The sequence below is a fragment of the Anabrus simplex genome, chromosome 2 (genome assembly GCF_040414725.1).
Source record: "Anabrus simplex isolate iqAnaSimp1 chromosome 2, ASM4041472v1, whole genome shotgun sequence".
Taxonomy (NCBI): Eukaryota; Metazoa; Arthropoda; class Insecta; order Orthoptera; family Tettigoniidae; genus Anabrus; species Anabrus simplex.
The window spans coordinates 1032888764-1032914767 of NC_090266.1; the positions used below are offsets into that span (position 1 = coordinate 1032888764).

Below are 26004 nucleotides of genomic sequence, written 5' to 3' on the forward strand. Positions count from 1 at the left end.
TGCAAGCTCATAGCTGCGCACCCCTAACTGCACGAGCAACTCGCCTGGTGGTGCCAGAATTTAGTTGCGCAGAAGTTCTTTTACATGCCAGTAAATCAAATGACACAAGGCTGACGTATTTGAGCACCTTCAAATACCACCGGACTGAGCCAGGATCCAACCTGCCAAGTTGGGGTCAGAAGGCCAACAGCTCAACTGCCTGAGCCAAAAAGACCAGCAAAATTATTTCTTTAAATCTGTTTCACCCTTCCTGGCCTGTTCTTAATTCATCATGAGGTAAATTGTCTTTGATCTTCTTCAGAAATTCACATTCTCTTTCTCAGGATATTCTAGATTCCAAACTTTTGTCCTAGTTTTATCTTTCCTACCAGAATATTTTGCAAAGTGGCAGTTAGTAGCCTGTGGTCACTATTTAGGCCTTCACCAGGGAGACTTTGACATCTGTGATGAAAGTTCCAGCTTCTTTATCAGAGACAGAATAGTCTATTAGAGACTTCAAATTTCCATCCTAGCTGTACCTCGTAATTTTATGACCGAGTTGTTTCTGAAAATAAGTATTTTTGGTAGGGAGGGTATTCCTCGAGCAAAAGTCTAAACAGTATCCTCCTTCAATGTTCCTATTACAAAATCTATTACAGCTACTCTCAGATTTCATCTATTTGTCTGTCAACACCAACTTGGGCACTAAGATCTTCCATCACAATTAAGTTGTCCACAGTTACGTGTTCTTCCAGGTCTTCAAGGAAGGTATCTTTCTCCTCTTGAGTACATCCAGACTAAGTTGCATTTACATGCACAATGGTCACGATCTTCCATTAATTCTGAATTTTAGTTCAATTATCTTCTCACTAACATATGTACTACATCAGAAACTTCACGAAAGCTCTTACTAATGAGCTTCATTTTTATTTTTATGCCAGTGGAGTTTGTATCTGTTACACAGTTACACCTTTTCCTTTCCACTTTCTTTCATTCAAACTTAGGACTTCTGTCTTTCTTCTCTCCATGAGATCGAGTCTTCACATTTGGCAGTCAGGGTCGTGATATTGAATGTCCCTATTCCTGTTTTATTCTGTCATACATTGTTTTTTCCTCTTTGCATATCTATGTTTAACATCAGGCTGCCTGTCATTCCTAGTAGAGCAATGTAAAGATATAGTTGAATGAGGGATTTATTGTGGTATCCGAGGCTCTTTTTATTTTTGAAAGCATCCGTAATTTCTCTCACTGCTCACCTGCTAAGCCTAACACCAGAGAGGATATTTCCGTCGTGGTTTTCTCGCTTAGCCTTTGATAGTCCCCTATTGAACGTACAAGGCAGCAGGTTGTACTCATACAAATTCCCAAGTACAGGGTTGCCTCTTCCACCATCTCCACCATACCGAAATCCACTTCTCCACTGTTAATGTCGTTGAGGTTTTCACTTGTAACCTTGAGCTGGGACCCTTACCAGATGCTACACACCAGGCCACTGTGTTCTGGGACTTACCTAACCAGGGGGGCCACTCCTTGGGTAGGGCCACCTACAGAGAGGGCCCCTACCTGCTAAATTACCTGCCATATCATGCAGAACTAAAGATGAGACAGCTATACAACAAACCTAAGAATTGCTCGTAATAGTTCTTGAGACCTGTGGAATATGTCTCTGTCAAGAAAGGTTTACTAGATGGTATAAAATATTATTGTAGAATATTTTATTTGCATTCCCTTTATCTATCCAAATTTGGAAATGCAACTACTAGACTAAATTAATATTATTATTGTTCTGTGATATTTCGTAGTGTTCGGGAAAATTTTGTCACGCGGACTTTCGGAATGGTGTGTCGGCCCCTATCAATTCTAGAAGCATGTCTTTACTAATTTTGGAAGATGGGAAAGTTCACGATTAGAGTTAGGTGATGTTCTAGAATATTGCGTGCACATCGCCACGTGATAAAGGGTTTTGATTGGTGGATCTGCGTGGTGATAGAAAAACTCCTGTGCTCTGACTGATCACTCGGTGATCACACCGTGGCCAGACTTGCCTTCTTAAGAGAGTGAGGCGAGATTTCGTGGTTGTTCGTTTTCTCGTCATTCCAGCGATCAGACGCACATTGGCGAATCCTCCCTCCTGGGATGGGCTATCTTGGAGTAAGCACTGTTAGTTTTAGTTCCACATTAATTTATATTTAATGTTCGCTTGTATTTTCACAGAGGTGTTTGCCCTACTCGCCCAGACGTGCCACACAATTACTCAGATGCCTTAGCTTTTCAGCTGGGCCTGCCTGTTTGCTTTGGAGGCATTCCCCTTTCCTTTAGTTTTGCAAAACATGTAATTTGTAGATTAATTTAATTTCCCTCGGAGTTTGCCTCTAGTAACTCCGTATCACTTGATGCACGCTAGTTTTTCCTCGGCCCTGCATCAGTGTTTTTTTGTGTGAGAGCTAGTTGAACTGGCCTCTGTACCAAGTTTAAATATTTCTGATTTCCCCCTATTTCCATTATGTGGCGCGATTGTCAGAAAGCGTGTTAACTTTCATTTAATATTGTATTTGTATCCTGTGGTTCCTCTTAGCCTCAAAATTGTATTGTAGAAGTTGCATTACGTTAAGATATCTTTAGTTAACCTCTTGGCCGAAGAGGAAAGCTCTCGGCAACTACATCTAATTTGTATTTTGGAAATAGCGGAACTGGATTGTTTGGATAGATGGATTTTGTTCCGAATTTTTTTTGTAATGTTTATTTTGGAAAATAATATCGTGAATCAAGGGATCACCTTTTATTTTTCTGGAAACCCACAGCCTTCATATCCCAATGGCCCTGGAAGGTTTCCCAGACCCCCTCCACATTCCTTTATCTTAATTGTCACATTGCCCAACCTGATGTTCATTTGTTCGTATTGGTGCAGTCCATCTGATGTTTTATTTGGTGCTAAGGTTTTAAGCTGCCAGATAATTTAATTTTTTTTCACCTTTTCTTAACTGTGCGTCGTGTAACCACTGGAAACCTGTTACAGTTTTGAATGACTAAGCACAGGTACAACGTTCAACAACATTTGATAGTTGGAGCTTCACATAAAGATGATCTCTGTTCACTGGTTCAACGATTTAGGATACATAAAATACTCATCTGTGCAGATATTGTCAAAATGTACAGGCAGATATTGGTGGACAGCAAACGCATACACCACCAATGAATCCAGTGAAGAGCAAAAGAAACAAACCAGTCAAGATTTATGAATTGAAAATTGTCACATAAGCCACATCTAGTGCTCTGTTTTAGGCAATACGATGTTTAAAACGGGCTGGCAGAGAAGCAAAGAGAACAATTTCTAAATAGTGACAAGTGATTTATACGTCCATGATTTGATAAAAGAAGCAGAAAATGTAAATCAAGCACCTCAGTTACAAGAAGAACTAATTACGATGCTACACAAAGATGGTATGCCTTTGCTGGCAGGACCTAGTGTTTTCAGTGCACTATGTCTTCTGGTATGGGCTAGAGCAATTTTGTTACTTTCATTGATCTGTCTCTGTCTTATCCTTGGCTTAGACAATATGAAAGTGACTGAGGTATGAGCGATTCTAGTAATGCCACTCCTTGTGCAGCCAGTCCCTGCTATGAATGGTGTGTAAATGTTGCTCATAGGATCGGTTGGTGCATGCATTTCAGTGGGCTGTCAGCAGCTAGTTGCTTAACGTCGCACCGACACAGATAGGTCTTATGGCGACGACGGGACAGGAAAGGGTTAGGAGTGGGAAGGAAGCGGCTGTGGCCTTAATTAAGGTACAGCCTCAGCATTTGCCTGATGTGAAAATGGGAAACCACGGAAAACCATTTTCAGGGCTGCCGACAGTGGGGTTCAAACCTACTATCTCCTGAATACTGGATACTGGCTGCACTTAAGCGACTGCAGCTATCAAGCTCGGTGCATTTCAGTGGGCTTGGCAGACTGATGTGTAATAGCAACATCTGGCTCGGTGAGGAAAGCAACGGGAAACTACCTCACTCCTCATTTCCCTAGTACGCCTCTTCAGTGATGCCTAGGCCATCTATGACAGCCGATGGCAGAGCTGTTGAGAATCCAACCAGCCTTAGGCTGAAGACTGAACATACATACATAAGTTGGTTTCCGTCTAAGGAAATGGATATCAAATAATCCAGTACTCGAGGAGAAAATTTCTGTTGTACAGAATGATTAAAACTTCCTTTGGAATTCAATAATGATGTTGTAGAAACGTTAGGGTAGTTACGGAATCCAATACCCATCAAACTGCTGTTTAGTATTCAGCTGACACAACACAGAAAGCTTACCAAGAGAGGTTTTTTTTCTATCAACCATGGCTTCAGTATTTGATCCATAGGATTTGCTGGGTCCAGCTGTGGTAAAAGGTAAGGTTTTAAAGCAGAAACTATCGTTAGAAAGGTTACAATGAAACAATATACTGTACTTCCAAAGCAACTACAAAGGTAATGGTGCAGCATATAAAAGTAAGTTTTCTGCCATAAACACAACTGAAATTGAAAGATAAGTGACTTGTTTAGATGCTGTCCAAGAATTTGAACTATATGGCTTTGCTGAAGCTAGTAAATGGCTTGTGGTTACAATGAAATGAGAATGTAACAATGAAATTCCTCTGCATTGGCCGTGGCCTTAAGGTACAGCCCCAGCATTTGCCTGGTGTGAATATGGGAAAACCAAAGAAAACCATCTTCAGGGCTGACGACAGTGGAATTTGAACACACCACCTCCCGAATGAAAGTTCACCTCTAGGGTTACCAACTGAAAATTTCCAAATGCAGGACATTTAAAAAAAAATGCCTGACAATTTCAATCGATAGCAAAATTATACATATATTACACTCAACTTATTACAAAAGGAAATACCTTACTTAATGATCAGTCCTTGCTGCAGTTCATTTGCTTGAAGCTGTATTTTTCAACAGAATCTACTTTCGAAAGAAGACGCGAGTTATTTTCTTGAAGTACATATTTATAAAATTCTTCACACGACACATCTTTGAAATTGAATTTCACAAGCAACATTCCTTTCACTGATTCTACCAACAAACTGTTCCTTTCCTTTGTCCATTGAGCGTTTATGAATGAAAACACACGTTCAGTGGAGGCATTGTCGTCTGGTATGGCAAAGAAAAACTGGCAAATTTTCAAAAGTTCAGAAAATACCTCAATGTTCTGGCACTTATTAAAAAAAAAAAACAGACCATCGTTGGTCTAGTGTTGTATCTTTATCCAAAGTTGAAGTTTTAGAATAAGCCCTTACGTTGCAGAACTGCTCGAATAATTTTGAATCATCTATTTCTACACCTTTTGACTGCAAGTACTGAATACATGGTACAATATCGTCAAGGCTGAGGTCTTTAATGTTTTGAAGTTTCAACCATTTGAAACACTTGAATTCCTCTATAGGATGCATCCATTTATCCAAGTATTCAGTGCAGGTTTCATAGAAACAAGATACATTCTCTATAAACACTTTGCATTCTTTATCCAAACCATCTTTTGAAAATGTATTTAACATCTGTCTGACTTGAAGGGGAATGAATTGACCTTCAAGTCTGCCTTTCAATGCAGATTGGACAGATTCTAATAGTTCAAGCACTTCTACAACTGAATTATGTTCTTCCTCAAGTGACAAAATTTTATAGAAATTTACAACTGCTCTCAATTGCATTCAGTTGCATTTTATAGAGAAAAATGTGCATGGTTGAGGAAAGAAGCAAAAGATAGAGCTCTGAAAAGTCATTTTCAAGGAAGTTTCCAATTGATGAAGGCAATGACTTCCTACCCTGAGAAAGAAAGTAGGATTTCAGAGCTGGGAACAATTGCAGGATTCTTTCAACTGCTGGATACAACGTTCACCACCTAGTCTTACACTAAACCCAAAGTGACTAAGTGAAGATATTTAATCTTAACTCATATCTGGGATCATATATACCAGTTTATGTTGTTAATGTAGGTCTACTTTACAATTTATAAACTAATTTCCAAAAATATTGAACATGTGGAGAGAAAGACACGAACAGTGTAACCTGTCAACGATTGAATATTTTATGAATTTTGGGAGAGTAATAGTTATCATTTGAGAGAACTGTGTCTAGTAGCAGTATTTGTTACTACAGAACAGAACAGTTCAGAAGATCAGAACAACATACAAAATAAACTAATAGTGTCAGAAATGAAAGTGTAAAAAACAGATTGAAATATTCTATGGGCGGAGCATCAGACTGAGGTAGGCCTACGTGTTTAGGCCCTGGGATTTGACAAAAATGGTGGGGATGGACAACATTACTTTCAGGGAATATGCATTCAGTCCAAGAATCATCTAATTCACTGTCACTGTCATTTTCATTAGCACTGTCACTATAACACTTTGACATTGCACGAAATGTTGTAAGCCAATTAGCCAACGGCACGGCTCCATCATTCTCTGGTGCGCTACCCGAAGACCCCAAAAATATCATAATCAACACTTTCGATAAAATTAGAGTCGCTTACATCTTCAAAGCAACCCAAAAGTTCCTCAATTTCTTCTGCCGAATTAGGCCTACGTGACGACATGCCTTGTTGTAATAATTGTACTATTTACAACTTTACTACGACCTAAATAAATTGCTAGGTAATTATAACTGCAGTAGAGATAAGAACAAAATTAATATATTACGATAAATAACTCAAATGCGTCAATTAGAACGTAAAATTATTGAAAACAAGTCACAACAAGCGGACATAAACAAACAAGGAGGCTGCCATATTGGATCATAGATGTCAAGCGCTCACAGATCATACACTCGCAATCGACGAGTAAATTAGCAAAAATGAAGCTATGTCAGTGCCATCTGACATAAGAAGGAATTACGAACATTCTACCTTCTTACTACTTGATTTGTGACACAATCTAGCGCCTTGCTACATAACTACACCACTTATAAGAGGGTGCCGATGGAATCGGCATCCTGGCATTTTTCGTACAGAATGTACGTGCCGATGCATCGGCATCTTGGCACTGTAAGAGTTAAGAGATATTCCAATAAATTCACATGGTATGGCTGCAACGTCAAGATCAGAGCTGGCTGTGTGGACCGTCAACCTCCGTTCGGAGACGTCGTCTTAAGAAGAAGATTCCCTCATAAGATGTGAGTGAGATGATTGGTCTCTGATAAGCCTACCGAAAATAGTATGAACTCATGCTCCACATGTGTGAATCAGTCATGCACTTAAGATGCCATTACTTAGTAAATACATACATTAATATATTGCGTCAAGCGCCCACGCGATTATGCTAAGCGCAATGCTATTTGTATCCAATAACTAGCTACGGAATTCTAAAAAAAACAAATTCATGAATATCTCTGTTTCATAGCCCATACGGTAAAAATGTATAAGACATCAATGATTGGAAATTTAATAATATATAACTTTAGTTATGTAGTATTTATTGATAGGGCCAATAATAACAAATATTTGAGAATTAAATTTCAGGCTTTCCCCTAAACTACCATTTCACTCAGCGTGAATACAAATTATTTATGGCCTAGATTGTAGCGACTTTCTCCCCGACGTTATATACTGATTTTCATTAAATTCTCTTCAGCCGTTTTCTCATGATGAGCGTACATACATCCATGCAGACAGACAGACAGAAAAGTACGGAAAATTAAAACGTGCATTTCCCCTTGTTACTGTGGTCACGACCGTTACGGAAATATTCTTTTAAAATTCTGAGCAATGTACAAACTTATATTTTATTTATATTGAGATACATTAAAATTAGTCAAAATTGTCTACAAATGGCTCCTAAAATCTCTAGAAAAGTCACTAGTTGTTATCATTAAGATTCTGTCACTAAATTAGTAAGAAAGACTATGTCTAGCAACTAGTCTGATGTGAACGAACACGAACATAGCATGCGAGAACGAGAGACAGACAATCGATATACACGTCGCAATTTCAATAAACATCACACATTCCTCGCATTAATAAACGTCAATATTTTGTTTGAAAGTGGCCAATGAGCGAGGGACTTCCGGCCACTGGCATAAAAAAGCGGGATTTGAAAACAAATGTTTGATGTTCACCTAAACATAAGCTGAAATGGGGAGAAATAATAGAATAATCGGGGGGCGGGAAAAACTGCCGAAAATCGGGAGTCTCCCGCCTAAATTGGGAAAGTTGGCAGGTGTGAAATAGTATGTGTAAACATTCTACACTATTCTTTAACAAACTTATGGAGGTATTCTGAGTTTTACCGGCTATTGTCGTTTAAAGGCAGTATTTGTAAATTTAAAAAGACAATAAATGGTGAACACATGACTTTTAGGCCTATAGTCAGTTTTAGTTACTCTTATCGCGTCAGGAAAGGCATCTGGTCATTAAAAAAAAAAAAAACTTGCTACGAAGAGTCATCTCGCTTCATACGCGATCCTGAATAGAAAAGGGATAAGGGTATCTTATTATCAAATTATGCAATCTTAATCAAAATAACTTAATGGCCAGTCTTTTGTCTCTGTCAGTTGAATAGCAGGCCTACCGCACAGTACACCTGATCACTGCCTTCATTTTAATTATCGCTGTCAGGTGCTGCCAACTTCACTGCTTCTGACGTCGTCATTCCAAATGACGTCACCTTTCACTGCCATCTCATCAGCCACACAATGCAATTGAGAGCATTCGAAATCTTGTCTTTCTGAAACTTTAAAAAAAAGTTTTGTTCTCGACTACAGAGACCAAACAGTGAGAATCTATTCACAAATGGTTTCTGGAAATGGTGTCTGTTATTCCCAGTTGGTGTAGCAGAAGCCACCCCCTTCCGAATAAAGCTGTGCTGTAGAAAGCGTGTCAACACACCAGCTGACTAGTGTACGTTACGAATTGCACTTCTGAATGTAATACACAGCGACTGAAAGCATTCTTTGGATAACTGCGGCTGTTAAAATCCAGACCTTTATGTTTAAGCATATTTCATGCTTGTTCTCTACATTTATCACACCGGAATTTACCTAAACAGCTGTAAATGAGACCGCATTGTTTAGGTTAGGTATGCTATTACGAGGATAGTGCCAAAAGTTCCACGACGGAAAGAATAAAATTAAATAACAGGAAAGTTTGCCGCATGTATGGATTTCTACAGTTGTGGTGAAAATATGTTTTATTGTTGATAATGATGATGATTAGGGGGCGGATTTCTATGACCTAAAAATGTATGAAATATGTATGAATTTATGACCTAAAAACATGGGGTCCACTCAGCCTCGGGAGGTCAACTGAGTAGAGGTCGGTTCGATTCCCACCTCAGCCATCCTTGAAGTGGTTTTCCGTGGTTTCCCACTTCTCCTCCAGGCAAATGCCGGGATGGTACCTCACTTAAGGCCACGGCCGCTTCCTTCCCTGTCCCATCCAATCTTCCCATCCCTCCACAAGGCCCCTGTTCAGCATAGCAGGTGAGGCTGCCTGGGCGAGGTACTGGTCATTCTCCCCAGTTGTAACCCCCGACCAAAGTCTGGAGCTCCAGGACACTGCCCTTGAGACGGTAGAGGTGGGATCCCTCGCTGAGTCCGAGGGAAAAACCCACCCTGGAGGGTAAACAGATTAAGAAGAAGAATAGCATCTACGTTACATAGAAACACTTATTACGATTGCTACACGCTGGAATTAGTTTAGAGTTCAAAAAGTTTTAACTCTTCGAAATCCTTAACCCAAAATCAACTAAAATGATGAATATTTCATTAACTCGTTAAGATTACTCTGCATACTCCTACGCAAGGACGGACTCTGTCGAAGACAAACACTACAGTTACTTTCACTGTTCAATATTCAATCAGTTTTAATTTATACACAAAACATATGTTATTTTAATGAAACCTTCATACCTGATCTAGTCTCTATTATCAGGATTGTTGCAATTTATAACCACATGCATCTTAAGATTGTTGAATGAGGATCCCCTCCTGTTGTCGCTGAGTATCGTCTTGTAGCGAGAAAAACTTCTTTCGACATCACACGATGTAAGGGGAGCGTACTTGAATAGAGTTAAATCACTTGGAGAAAATTCCTGGAAATCTGCAGATGAAGGGTTTCCACAAAGAATGTCACTTATTCCACGCAGGTACACAAGTCCGCTATTTTTTTCCAGTACATTTTATAATTTTCTACACACCCTAGATGCTATTGTTCCTTCCGCATGCTTTAATTTCTGTTCAATGCACTTTACAACATCCAGTGCATCACTTAGTTCTGCACCTGAAACTTCCAGTTGCGTGACTGCTCCAGATAAAGAATTAAAATTGGACTTTATGTAAGCCAGGTCAGCTTTTAATGTAGTGCTCGAAAATACATCTTGAGTGGTTTTTATGGAGGATGATTCTGCAGGATCAAAAGACTTCACAATCTTCTCCACGACATCTAAGTTGTTGCAATAGTACACTGCGGCATCAAGCCAAGTCCCCCATCGCGTTATAACTGGCTTGGGAGGTAGGGGTATTGGAGGTGCTTCTCCTTGAAATTTGTGAACGCCAAGTGGAGCTTTGACAAACACTTTCTTACAGTTCGATATTAATTTATCAACTTCAGGGTAGCTACTTCTAACTTCTTCAGGTGACCTATGCAAGACATGTGCAAGACATGTCACATGTATCATTTTCGGATATAGCATTTTAAAGTCCCTTGGCTGCCTTCACCATATACAGAGCAGGGTCAGTTACAAATAGAAAAATGTGCTTTCTCTTTGCCTCCTTTGGCCACAACAGATTCATTGAATTGTCAAAGAGAACTGCAATGGTGGAATGGTTTGTCTTCTCTAGCACTTCACATGTCAGGAGGAACGTATCTCCAGGCCAGTCTTCCTTCAGCGTGCCAACGATCACTTTAGCTACATATCTGTAGCTACATCTGTGGTCTCGTCTATTGAAACCCATATCTTACTGTCTAACACGCCACGCCTTATTATATCCAACATATCTTCATAACAAGGGGTCAGATAGTCCTTCCTGAGAGTAGATTTGTTGGGAACAGGATGCTTTGTATATTTTTCAAGAAACTGTCTGAAGCTTCGGCTGGTAAGCTTCTTTAAAGGAATATTAGACAAAATCATCATCTTGCAGAGATCTTGTGAAAATTGTGAACACTGTGAACTTGATGTCGGGGTTTCGAATAGCAGACGTTGCCTATTTTCGAGTGAACAATGTCTAGTTATGCAATTCTTATGTTTTACAGTATTACAGTGTTGTTGCACAGAAAAGGGTTTCTCGGCAGTAACTTTTACCTCATACAATTTACAGAATAATATCACTCCATCCGTACTGAATATGTTTTCACCGAACTCGGGGAAAAAACTTTGCAACTTCCCACAAATTGAGACTTTCGTTTTAGGCATATTGAAAGGAACTGAATGACTGAAGCTCCCTAATGACCAAGGTCATTCAGTGTGTTGAAGGTGGAAGAGGGAAGGGCGAAGGAGGGAGATAAGAACAATGACAAATAGCTGCAGAATTACCTCTGCTTCCGTGTAAACAATAGCCCGGTTTCCAGGAATTGACCCAGCAGCTCCAACCTGTTAGAAACATTCCATACACTACTTTAGAATGGTTCTTCAGTAGTATATTCCAGTCTATCCTGAAAAATTACTTCTAGATCTTATTCAGATTTTTATAAAACGAAATTCAAATGAAAATTACGAAAATATGCCGTTATAATGATATTTTGTTCAAAATATGCCATAAGACTTAAGAAAGCCTAAATATGCATTTATATGCCCAATAAAACCTGTTTAATTTTGATTATCATGCTTGGAAACGTGTTGAAAATACAAGACTATAATGTTAAGGGAAAAATATGACTTGTCATAGAAATCCACCCCCTAATGATGATGCTTGTTGTTTAAGGGGCCTAACATATCAGGTCATCGGCCCCCCATGCATTTTATTACCATAATGCTTATTTTCGTACATTAGTTGTCCCCATTTTTTTAACAAATAGTAGGTTTTGTTTGGAGTCTCTGAATATTGTGAAAGTAGTTAGTGGGTATGTAAAATAATAATAATAATAATAATAATAATAATAAAAAATTATTATTATTATTATTATTATTGTTATTTTGTCAGGTATGTTGCCGAGTAAAACATTTGTTATGATTAGATTGTTTTTATCACGTTTTAACCTATTTCTCTCCAAAAATTACGTATAATGGTCCAAGTTACCAGATATTAAATAATCACTTTGTTAATGATCTCGCCTACTATATTAATAGCAACAACCGTGAATATTGCTTAACTAAAGTAAACTCATTTCCTGATCCCAAGGTGGTGCAGCTCTTTCTACGCACGGCCTCAATGGGGAGGAGCTGCATATAGCATTTGTACCACGTATCAACCTTCTTGTCATTCATAAATCTCCGACAGTACTGTACCGGGAATCGAACTCAGGAACCCCGAGAACGGCTAGTTGTAAAGCCGTATTAGCGGCAGGAAAAACCGCTCGAAGACTAGCAAAAAATCATGGGACACTCTAATTTTAATTCTGAGGTCACAATTGCAAAATATCAAGTTAAACTTCATAATGATCACTTAATTACGGGAGGTCTCACACTTATAACTGTTACAAGCCTTTAAGTTTTTCTACAAAGAAATGCCACGAGTCTCATCAATTTTGAGATCTGGTAATGAGTTTTTCAAGAACACAATGCAATAAGAAGACATCTTACCCTTATTTTCTATTAATCACGGTGTCTAAGTGTTTACTTATTAGATGAGCATTATGACAAAATGTTACAGTTTACGTTAGATTTTTAAGTTTATAGTTAGTCATTATTCTTGAGCCCCCTCTTTCACCTCCTCCCCCTTAGCCAATCTTTACCTTTTACCAATATTTTTTAAGTAGTCAGGTATGTTTTTAATAATAATAATAATAATAATAATAATAATAATAATAATAACAATAATAATAATAATAATAATAATAATAATAATAATAATAATAATAATAATAATAATAATTGCTTTACATCCCACTAACTACTTTTACGGTCTTCGGAGACGCCGAGGTGCCGGAATTTAGTCCCGCAGGAGTTCTTTTACGTGCCAGTAAATGTGCCGACACGAGGCTGCCGTATTTGAGCACCTTCAAATACCACCGGACTGAGCCAGGATCGAACCTGCCAAGTTGGGGTTAGAAGACCAGCGCCCTAACCGTCTGAGCCACTCAGCCTGGCGGTATGTTTTTAAGACCATCTTGAGATGACTATGTCTTTGCATATTTAAGATTTTACCTAACCAAAGATATCCGTAGCTAATAGTGATTATAATAAAATGAAACGTGCACTGCTGCTAATTTGTGAACTTGCTTTAAGGCACACAACATACTGTATAGATAAGGTGGAACAATAACTACTGTCAATATGTTAAATTACGCTACACATCAATACGGATCATGAAGTTAATTACTTAAAAGGTCAAAGCTACGCGATCCTAATCGGACAGCCAACTCGTTTGGGGTGATGTACCCTGTTGAAGCTGAGAAGAGTCATAGCACATTGTCTCACATTTATTAATAACTCCAACAAAACTGATGACAGAAAGATGTGTGTCTTGACATTTCTTCTGTGAGCAGCACAGGATAATGATTGCACAACAGAGATAATTGACCTAAGAAAGAATGGTAGTATCTCAAAGGGAAGTTCCTTAAATTATTTGAATATTGTACAAGTCCGTTATAGCGAGAATTCACTACGACAAAAGAGTTACTTGCTATAGCAGACTGTCGTTATACCAGATTTTGGTAAAAGTCACGAAACAACCCAACAAACATTAAAATTGGTATGAAATGGTAATCAGTTTGTTCAAAATATTGCGTTTTTGCAGATTTCCATACTATGGCTTAGTTGCTTGCTATTTTTCGAATTCCAAGACAACGTGAATGCGTATGTTCCAATTTCATTCTGAAAGACTGGAGTAGTATCACCCCAGTGGCTTCTGTGGTGAACATTTCCCCTTCCAGTTTTCTAACTTAACCTTGCAATCATGAAAATATATTTCAAGCACCAGTAGGGTAATGATCACCCTTTTCACTATAAATTTGCATGGGAATAGCCTTTCTGAAATTGAAACAGATGTGAGAAAATACAGTGAAACCTCGTCAGTGCATCCCTCATTTAGACAATTTCTCGCTTAGCACATAAAGAATTCGAAGTCCCGATTCACGTCTTATAAAATCTATATAAATATACCTCGCTTATCGTGCCACAAATTTTTGCTATTACTGCTTAGTATGATCACATATTACGTAGCTCTAAAAATGTTTGTCATCCCTTGTATAAGGAACGTGATTTCCAACACAGAATATAGACCTCGCCACAGGAGGCAGGTTGAAAGCTGCGCGAAAACAGGAAATGGCCATGAATTCCTGAAATTTACGGCGTAAATTCCACCTTAGGAAAGAAAGTTGTTAGCCTCAGGAAAGTTAAATTTTGCTCTCTGGTTTCCACTGATATTGCTGAATAACCCAGTAGGCCTGTTTGTGCTTGTATTTCACATTCCACTGAAAAGTTAGATATTTATTCTGAGTTGAGTGATACAGTGAATGGTAGCGAATATTTGTCATGTCATAGCCTACCTACGGATTAGGAACATAATCGGGTGAAGCTGACTAGTGTAGTGCATATTTGTCTTGTGGTAGCGCAGATATGGATACTGAAAAAGTCATGAAATCACTAAGACAAGATTAAAATTCAGAAAGTGGACACGCATACGTATCTTCCTTAGAGATTCGACTGGATGCGATCGCAGAGTTGTCGCATTCAAGATGATGATCAAAGTCATTCTTTTACACATGGCCGAGTTTAACCTCCAAATAATTCAAGGTTGAAGAGTGTGGCCAGAAAACAAGGTTTAATAACCCACCGGTCCGAAATGTAACGTGTCAGCTGACATTTGGTTTAAAAAGCGTGCGATATCTCATCGTCCGCAAGTAATGCAAGGGGGATGGTATGTAATCTGTGACTCGCTGGCAACCTCCCTGAAATTGGTGGTCTTTATGAAGTACTGTTTGTTTTGATCAAAGATAGTGTTGTGAAGATACTCAAAAGTGTAATTAGTAATGAAGTTATTGAAAAAAAACACACAATGAAAAAAAACTCAAAACCAAATAAATGGACACATGTTGTAACCAAAACAGAGTTGTGGAACTTGCTCGCAGTCACCATTTATATGGGGCTAGTTATGTACCCTAACATGTCCGACTACTAGTCAAAGCATTTCTTATACCGCTTCTATTCTTACATTTGTATATATTTTTACATAAAAGGCTTTGATGAATACTGAATAATTTCTTAATTATCCTATCTTCTATGTACCCCTTACATGACCCACATCATAAGAAGTTAGTTTGCCTTCTGTACAGAAGAACCAGAAAATAAGAAAGAATTATCTGTGAACAATGAACGATGCGGGTCCATTATATACAATGCTCCATGAGACCTGCCAGCAGGTCTCACTTCCGGAAGTAAAGAGTCTGCGTGACCCGCTGGTGGGTCTCATAGTCGCCAACATGTTAATTCTTCAGTACATAGCATTAAAATTAAGCAATTGTTTACTTCAGCCTTTATTTCTAATGAGTTAACTACTGCTCTCGGCCAAGTTGTTTATGCATTTATCATGGAAACATGTTCTCTTTCATTTAAGATTGTGTTTACAGAACAGACGACAAATATTACCAATCGACTCCGATATCACCTTTGAATATCAACAAGACAGCATGCCAGTGCACAAAGCGAGAAAACTATACAGAAGATGATCGATCGCATTCACTATAATCGCTGGAGCGCATAAATATCAATAACAGAAAAAATAACGCACGCTTAATCACGTTTGCGACAATTACTAATAGATGGAAACACCTACCTCAAATGGAGGTCCATCCAAATACTCCCCATATTACTTATATTTATGTAGAGCATTTGTTTGTACCGACATTCCTCTTTGCCAACTAAATAATCCAAAAATGAGAAATTTACTAACAAAATATATTAATTTTCAGCCTCCAGACGAAACTACATTAAGGGAAAACGATCTCCCAAAATGTTACAAAGAAAATTTTCAAATAATTCAGGCATTATGTAATAGTGAAAAAACTATGGGTGAGGATTGACGAAACTACTAATTCAAGTGAAAGAAAAGTTGGAAATGATAACGCAGTTGTGTTGTACAATGACAAGACTGCTTGTGAACATTCTTACTTGCTAGCACGTAAAGAAATACCAGCTGCAAACAATGTCACTGTAGCTAGGTTGTTCAATGAAGCCATGCACTTACTTTGGACAGAAATTGCAAATACGACAATGTTTTGCTTCTACTTACTGACAGTGTAGCTTACATGAAAAAATAAAAGCAGCTGAGGGCCTTCTGTAAGCTTTCTGAAAATGATATACAGTAGAGTCTCGCTCAACCGACCTTCGCTTATCCGACTCTCCGTGTTATCCGACACTGGTAGTCTTAATTTGAACTTTAGGTGGATGCAATTCTGGGACACGGGGTGTGGAGGGTGAGACTGTGGGACAAGCCCTGGCAGTCATGCGGTAGGATTGTTCAATGTAGTATTGGTTGGGTGCGGATGTTATCGTTTTCATATCCTCTGTGAGTATGGCGAGTAAACGTAAGAAAGTGATTGTTTCTGTGGAAGACAAGTAGAGTGGGTTAAAGAGACTGGACAAAGGGGAAACTCTTCAAAAAAATGGCTTCAGATTATGGTGTTGGACATGTTACAGTGGGAGACTGGAAACATACGAGGGAATCAATTGAAAAGTGGTGCTCCACCAGAGCAACAAGTGATGCACTGAAAATTAGAGAAAAAACAATGAAAAATGTGAGTACGAAAAAGTGAAGCACTATTTCTTTGGTTCACTAAAAACCAGAAAAAGGGCTTGTCAATATCTGGCCCCATTCTGCAAGAAATGGCGGTGTATATCCAGAAGGAGTTTAATAAAAGGTCCCTAATTTTACTGCCAGTGCTGGGTAGCTTGATCGGTGGAAAAAACTGTACGGCATTGGGCAGCTTAATATCTGTGGAGAAAAACTGTCAGCTAAATCCGATGAGGTTGTGAAATTTAAAAGACAATTTCGAGAAATAATTCTTGCTGAAGGATTATCCGGTGATCAGATTTTTAATTGTGATGAGACTGGGCTGAATTTCAAGATCCTGACATCAAAACTCTTGCAGCCCAAGCCAAGACGTCTGCACATGGCTACAGGCGTAGTAAGAAAAGAGTACTGCATCTACTGTACAATTGAATTAATAAGTAAATAAATAGAGTCCCATAAAACATAGTACATAATACAGTATAGCCTTCCTGTTTGTTTTAGTTCATTTTCAAAGTTATTCTGTATTATCCGACATTTTCGGTGATCCGACGTACTCCAGGTCCCGCTTAAGTCGGATAATCGAGACTCTACTGTATATGTAACTTTTGTAGTTCATATTTAAAGACAAAAAAAAACAGGTCTTGAGCTTCCTCCTCTGCCTGTTGTCACACTGTGGGGTAGCTGGCTTAGCACAGCTGTATACCATGCTGACAGTTGTGAACGCACTATATAAAAACGATGCGTCGTCAAAGATTCTTCAGGAATTACTGAAAGCCAGAACTTTTTGGAAAATGATAGGCTTCTCGTGTAAACCCATAGATATTCTAGCAGAACTCGCTGACCTGTTGTCCAAAACAGTGAAGGAAGTGTGTACTGTTGAAAATAGATTAGATCACACTCGAATTCGCAGTTGCAGGGATGGTTAAAGGTCAAACATCAAAATATGTTCTAAAAACAATAGAGGATTAATACATTTTGCAAAGTTGGTAAAGTATTGGAGTGTGCTCACATTGGTGAAACTGATGGCATTAGCGTTGGTTACATTTCTCTCTAACTACGAACGTCTGACATCCTGTGATGTGGAGCAATCATTTCCGCAAAGATAATCGGCATGCGTTTGTGGACAATTTAGAGATGACCTCTGTTGTTCACTGCAATTCTGAGACTACTTCTAGCAACTAATATTCCAACGTGTGATTGGTGAGTACGAAATGGTACCTTTTTTCGAAGATAGGTTGTTTTTACTGTATTTAACCCTAGATTACTAAGCTCTTCTATGAAGTACATTATCACTAAGCACTAGTCTATGAGACTATGGAAAAAACCCTCCATAACTCTTACAAATACTTTATTTAAAACTTAATAACTAACCCAGCACATAATATATTCTATGTACATACATACATACATACATACATTATCATTATAGACTGTTATGCCTTTCAGCATTCAGTCTGCAAGCCTCTGAGAATTTACTAAACATCGCCACAATCCTCGATTTGCAACTAGTGTTGTGGCCTCATTTAGTCCTATACCTCTTGTCTTTAAATCGTTAGAAACAGAGTCTAACCATCGTCGTCTTCGTCTCCCTCTACTTCTCTTACCCTCCATAGCAGAGTACATTCTATGTACAGACAGATTTTTCTATTTTTCACAAACTCGTGTCATTTCAACACTCAGCACACGTTGTTGATCGGTGGTCACCGTACACGGCTTGATAGCAAACAGTACAATAAAACAGTGTCTTTCTTCGTAGCTTTGAGGGACAAAATGCACATATTTTCTTTTTGCAAAGTTGTGCTTGGTCTGTCTGTGTACTATACGATTTTCATTGAGAATCTGGCAGATCATACCACGTAATGACTGCTGCGTGAATGCCGTTCTCGAGATAGGTTTTCCTCCATTTCGGAGGATGTTGTGGCAGAACAAAGTATATCCATTCACTAAGAACATATTGATCATAGCGAAGAATACACACAGAGGCCAGTGCTCGGTCATTCTACTACAGTACATGCTGCAACACATTTGTACGAAAGAGTCTGTTGCACCTTTTGTTTCGTTATAAAATTCAATTGCTGCAGGTTTGTGTCACTGTTATCCCTTATTTCTGTGTCCTCGTGAGTAGTGGATAGCAGAACAACAACGTTTCCCTGCTTTGATTTTTATGATACAAAAAACAATAGAGGATTAAAACATTTTGCAAAGTTGCTGAAGTATTGGAGTGTGCTCACATTGGTGAAACTGAAAAACTGACGGCACATCGACATGCCGATTTTTCGCTTCTTCACTTTAAGGATCTCGGGAGGTATCTTGCGTTTATTCTTTCTTATTGTTCCTATAACTTTCAGGGAGTACGGTGGTTTCAGAAGGTCTTCAGCCAGCGGGACGGAGGTAAACCAATTATCCATGGTTACAATCCTTACAGCTAATGAGAACGTAACAATGAAATTATATATTCCAATGTTAATAATTGTAGTAGTCATTGTCACAGTGTGCAATAAGCTATTGTTTATTTTTAGAATATGCAGAGTAAACGAATAAATAAATAAATAAATAAATAAATAAATAAATAAATAAATAAATAAATAAATAAATAAATAAATAAATAAATAAATAAATAACTTCTTATCGAACTTTCCTATGACGAGGGGATAATGTTTCTCGCTTCCATGTGCACTGCAACGCACTACAATGACCCCCATCCCCCACTCTTGTACGATTCTCCGGCTGGCACTTTCTCCTTTAAAACCATAAGACTGTTTGGGCTCGCATTAAAATAAAGCAATACAGTTTCATCGGCAATGACAATATTGTTCGGTGCCTACGAATTTATTACATGAGCCACGTTTTTTCGTCAACTGTTGGCATCGCCAGTGTTCGCGGATTCTGTTTTCCCGCACACTGCCTGTTGCGTGATATTACAGCGTTCCTTAAAAAGTTGAATACAAAAGAATTCTGATTTCATTCAACTTAGTAATCATGACACGCACTGTGGACCCACTGAAGTGAGTGTAAACGTGGAAAGCCAACGGTACCCCTCCACGTTCCGGAACATGCGTTCTATTATGACGCGGATAAATTTAGAGTTGAAATTACTCTGTAACATACTATTGTTTTAAAATGTAAAGGCAGTTTCGAATTAAAAGTCTGAATTTCGATAATGGGGCCGACATTATACTTCGAATTACGAATTATCCGTATTTCGAATTAAACAATTTAAATAACATGCAAAACTGTATCTCACGTTTCCGGGAACGAGACCTTCTTCGAATTAGGCAGGATTTTGAATTAACCGATTTCGAATTATCGAGGTTCTACTGCATTGTCAATTTTAGTCCATGGCAGATTACCCATAATGGGGTCGAAACCGGTCCCAATGTATAAGTGATTTGACATTCATATTAATATTAATTTCTTATTAATGGAAATATATCTATAATCCGACAACTCCACTACATAGCATCTTTGGAACTACGATCGCTATACCATTTCGGGTTTGATGATTATATCCGGAGAAATACACTGCATTACCAATGGCAGTGGTGAAATGCCAACACCTGTCCAGAGTGTCTCGCAAAATTCCAAGATCCCCACGGCATACAGTACCATTTCTCTTCTGACGATTGGCAATTTGCCAGTCTGCAAGAGACCTCTCACACTCCAGGTTCAACACAATATCACTTTGCGTAGTGAATATCTACGATTCGAGGCACTCTTCAATCCTGCCCCCTCCACCCAGATCTTACTGGAGAATTCGAAACTCACAAATTACATTTAATATTACATTTGAACATTTAGAATTGAAGAAAGCCAATGGGTTGTATGGAATACAGAAAGATAAGGACTTACGTACAAGATCCACGGACTTGCCCATGGAGGGCAGTGAAGGATTGCTAGCCCAGCAAATCCATGAATGGAACAGGAATTTAACAATTTCAAAGGGATATAAAATCAGACAATGGTGCAACACTGAATATCTGACAGAAAGAGCTACAATACCTTCTCTGTAACTTATGAGAGCTGCATACGAGGGTGTCAAAGTTCTCAATGACTCCACCCGAGTTATCACAGGAATGCGTCCACTTGTTACCGGTTCTGTAAAATTATAGGGAATATTTTATTAATGCTTATATTTTAGTAATTTGAACCATGTCCCCAACAAACTAGGGTAAATTACTTACAAACTATCACACTAGAAATTTAGAGAGAATAAGTATCTCAGTACCACAGAAGCCAATATTACCAGTAATTCTCTTGAGGAATAACACAAACCCAGTGCTTTTTTCCATCAACATGACATACATGGAAATATGCTAACTACACGAGAAAATTTAGTAACAATGATAAATCACTTAACCCATTGGCAGCTTTTGTGTTTATGTTCCCCCCCCCCCCCACATGTAAGATACAGTTTTACACTACTAAGGTGTATTCATGTAATCCGCAACATATTGAATTTTAATCATACGTGTGTTCATTGTGATGAAGTGCACATTAAAGAACAATTTAAAAGTATTCAGTGGTGTGAAACACCATCTGGGAAATGCAAAGCCACAAAACACATTTCACACTCGTATCTCGATGCACATTTTCTTTCCTCTTGCTATCTTTGTATACAACAGTCACAGCATGGAGTCTTCTTTCTGGGGCACGGGGTATAAACCTTGTGAAATGTGCCGACTGAGCTGCCTGAGCCTAACAGGTGAAATTCCGTTTCGCAGTCTGCCCGGTCTCAGATAAGAGGGCTGTAAATAAAGTAGTGGCAATATAGTCCAGACACACGCAGGAGATCGGGCATGCACAAACATGATATGGGAGAGGACAGGTGGCACTATTGTCGATGTGCAGTGCGCATTTGATGGTCATCCATTTGGGAGTGTTGTTGCTGAGTGGCGTTGAAGTGAAGACTGTCAATTTCACTGCTCTCTAGCATGTTTTCAAAAGGTGATCAGCGTTTGTGGATTAAAATCAAGGTTGCCCGTGGCAGGAAAAGCATCAGAATGTTATCGAGGATTATGCGAAGCCTGCGGTATGAATGCATTGCCGTACAGGACGGTTGCACGATGGGTCAAAGCGCTGTCATGTCGCAAAGAATGTCAAGCCTTTATTACAACGGTGGCATTGAGAGGCCATGGAAAACCCTCCGTACTCGCCAGAAATGAGTCGGCGTGACTTCAAACTGTTTCCAAAGTTCAAGGAACCCCTCCGAAGACGCTCATTACCTGAAGTGGCACTGTACTCCGTGCAGTATGATGCTCCATCACTGTCATGATCAAAGAATGCCTTGTGAACAGTCCCCAATGGCTTCCTGACATTTGCATACCTGCCAACTTTACAAAACCAAAACTCAGGAGATTTAGATATGAAAACCAGGAAAAGTCAGGATACAATTGGTCAAAACTGCTTGTTCTACAGGTCTTGTGCAATACAGGAGTACTATGATATATATTATAACATTTATTGTCTCAAAACCCGACTGTTGCTATGCGAGGCTACAAGGCTCAAAATTACACATCTTTATTAACTCACAGGAAGCATGAACTCATGCCCCACACATGTGAATCTGTCACGCATTTAGATGCCATTACTTAGCAAATGCATAGATTAATATGTTGCATCAGGCACACATGCGATTATACAAACTGCAATGCTATTTTTATCAAGTAATAAATTAAAAAACGTGAGAATTGTCTCCAAATGGCTCCTAAATCTCTAGAAAAGTCACTATCTTTGAAATTCTGTCACTAAATTACTAAAATTTACTCCAAATCTAGCAACTAGTCTCTAGAATCAACGAGATTGATGTTAACAAACACGAACCTAGCACGCGAGAACGAGAGATTTACAATCGATACACACCCCGTGATATACAGATTTCAATAAACATCGCACATTCGCGCACATTTCTTGTATTAATAAATGTCTATTTTTCAATTGAAAGTGGCCAATGAGCGAAGGACTTCCGGCAACTGGCATATAAAGCTGAGATGGCGGGATTTGAAAAATGTTTGATGTTCACCAAAAAATAAGCTAAAATCGAGGGAATTAATAGAATAATCCGGAGGCAGGAAAAAATGTACAAAATCGTGAGTCTCCCGCGTAAATCGGGAAAGTTGGCAGGTATGCATTTGGGAAAAGGTAACAGACTTTGCGGGTGAATACTCTGAACAGGGTGTCCACCAAATCCATTTTTTTAAAATTCCCTGTTTTCCAGACATAAAAACCAGTTTTTTCCTTGACACAAAATGACAAAAAACAAAATTATAAAGGAAGTATCAGTAATATTAAAATACATTTTAAAAAAGCAATTAATGTGCATGTTAAATTTCAAAACTTGGAAGTTTAATTTAGTCTCATTAAATTCACTTGAAGTATTTTTTAAAATGTACTACCATTACTGCTTCAGCGAAGAAATTTCTTCATAGCCCCCAACGACTGTTGAGCTTCTGCCATAACCCTCTGCTTCTTTTCTTCTAATTCTTTCAGCAACAAAGCGGCCTTTCTCATTATTATTATTATTATTATTATTTTGATTTTGCAAAGAATCTTCTACTTCCAATGCTTCATGTTTCTCCTTTAGATTTTGAACATACAAAGCATGAGCACTCCTTGCAGCATGGAGCATGTTCTTAATAATGGAGACCTTTTCAATTCCACCAGGGTTTGGGATAGCATCATATATTATTCTTTGTGCTACAAGGGATACTTGAGGCATGTTCTCAACTATAATTTCTTTATTAAAAGGAAAACCACGTTCAAGTGAAGCATTTCCATGAAACAATATTAGTATCATTTTGAGAAACGAAACCAACTTTACTCTTTTCAAATTTACTGTTGGAAAAACAGTGCGAAGCCAAAAGTGATCTAACCTCTCGTCTTTAGAAGTCAAAGAATTCACTTCTTTCAAAGTATCATTCTCACAAACAGAAGTCAACCCCCTTTGTACATGATCGGCTTCATTACCCAAGATCCATTTGTTTTCAACAAAGGCATTTAAAGCTATCCTTAGCAGCCTGCTGCTTAGAGGCTACTTGGTTACACTTAGATCAAAACAAGAAATTTAGTCACTTTATATGCCAGCGGTGAGCAGACCCGGCCAACAGCTGGAAACTGCAGATGATGATGACTATGATATACCAGCGGTGACCTTCCCAGTAACTTCTTGCATAACGCTACCATTCCTCTTAGACAATCTGTGCGAAACACTAACATATCTCTATCATTTAATCCAGGATTGCCAGGAAGTGCTGCTTTAGCAGCAGAACCTATGTCAATTTTAGATGCAGGCAGAAGATTTTCTTTACTGTCTAAATTCGTTTTAGGACATTTTCTGAAGACTGCAGCAACTCAGACTTAACAAACCTTGACATGACATTTATCATCAATAAAAGATTCATGAAGGAGTGATGCAAATGGAAGATCTGACTGAAACTTTTAGGATTTCTTGTACTGCCATTTTATATAAATTGTGCACAGTATGGAAGCCACAAGATCCAATATTCAACAAAATAGGAGCATCTAGATCATCATTTAATAAATTACCAAAATTCTGAAGGAACTTTTTATAACATTTGGACCATCAATTGAAATTTGTAAGTTTTTTTTTTTTTTTGATAGAGTCCTTGCTGTGCTTGCAAACAACCATTTAGAAAATCTGAGGAGGTAGAGTGACCAAGAAACATGGAATCAAAATAAGAAGTGCATACTTCATTAGTATCAGGATTGAAACAATGAACTACAAGATCCATTTGGTCCATCTGAGAAACTTTATTCAGTGACTCGTCAAACCCAACAGTGAAATGTGTGCACTTACTCAAGAATTTGTTTATGGAAATAGAGAGCTAAACCATGAGTGATTCTATATGCAACTTTTGTTCTGTGCAGTTGAACTTTCGAAGTTGTTTCAGAGTCTGGAAACATTACTGGAAACAAACGTACACTAGCACGTAAAGAATGGTGTTGCATGACAGTATGCAATGCACCATATAATCTCAGCTTTGGTTACTTGCTCTCTTGAAAGATAATTCTGTAGACATCTCGTCTCTGGTGAATCTTCTTTAATGGAAGAAGTGGAGTCATATGTGATAAAGTTCGTTGTGGTAGCTGTGGCAGGCAGAGGGCCACTTCACTATTCGAATGTTCCTTTTTAAAATAACTTGAAAGGGATGACGAGAACTGGCTGAACTTGACACTACTGGCATGCATCTTTCCTCCCATGTGACTTTTTAATGCCTGCTTCCCCATGTTGCTAACAGTAAATGATGTTTTACATATTATGCAGATCACAATATTATGCAATATGCTGAAAATTTGTCTTGAGGCATGGGTTTCAACCATGTTCTGAAAGTACCATCAAGCAGCCACCTTTCATTAAACAAAGTTTTCTTTGACTTTGATGAAGATATTGTTAGCTGAAAAAAGAAGAAAGATAAGGATATTGTAAAAATCTTTTAAATAGTCCTAAATTCCGCACAGCTTTCTTCTAAACTGACAGTTCGTAAAACCTGTGAGCATTGCCTTATCTATGCTGCCAGCACTCTACTGCTTCAGTAACAGCTGATGCAATACAACTGCGGCACACAGCCCTCGTAAAATGTAATACCGTACTACAAATATCACACGCGAATCACAAGTGAAAACAAATTCGCAAATCCTTCTAAGATAGTGCATGCGCTTCCTAACAATATCCGACACAAACAAGAATAGGTACATTATTAATATGAATAAAAGAAATTATTTGCGACTAATGACCGGCATAGGAAGGATGTTATATGGCTGATCGAGAACACGGTGCCAATTTTTGCCGAGTCACATTCTTGCCACTTGTCTTTCATGAACTATACTGAGGTATGATACACAGACTAACTATATACTAACCAACACACGGATGTACATACAATTCCATCTACAATGAACACTATTAAACCTATACCAACACACGGAGTGAGGTAGCTTAACCACATGGTGATGTAGACGATACAATTGTCAGCCAGGTTTCGAAATTGCACTCAACCGATATAAATCAATATGAATGGCAGCTTGGGATTGGCTGGATCAAGACCGAATACATCCAAACATACTTCAAAAACTCAAAACCTCTTAACCAACAAACAACCTTCATCCTTACGTCGCACCGACACAGATAGGTCTTATGGC

The 26004-nt window shown here is 38.5% G+C and overlaps 1 protein-coding gene across 1 annotated transcript in view; it reads right to left on the minus strand.

Moving 5' to 3' along the window:
* The window catches only part of LOC136863766 (uncharacterized), a 229715-nt gene that overhangs the window by 87223 nt on the left and 116488 nt on the right, over nucleotides 1-26004 (minus strand). Inside the window, exon 8 of the mRNA XM_067140119.2 lies at nucleotides 20848-20943. Within this exon, the coding sequence (XP_066996220.2) occupies nucleotides 20848-20943 (96 nt within the window). The remainder of the gene's footprint in view (nucleotides 1-20847; nucleotides 20944-26004) is intronic.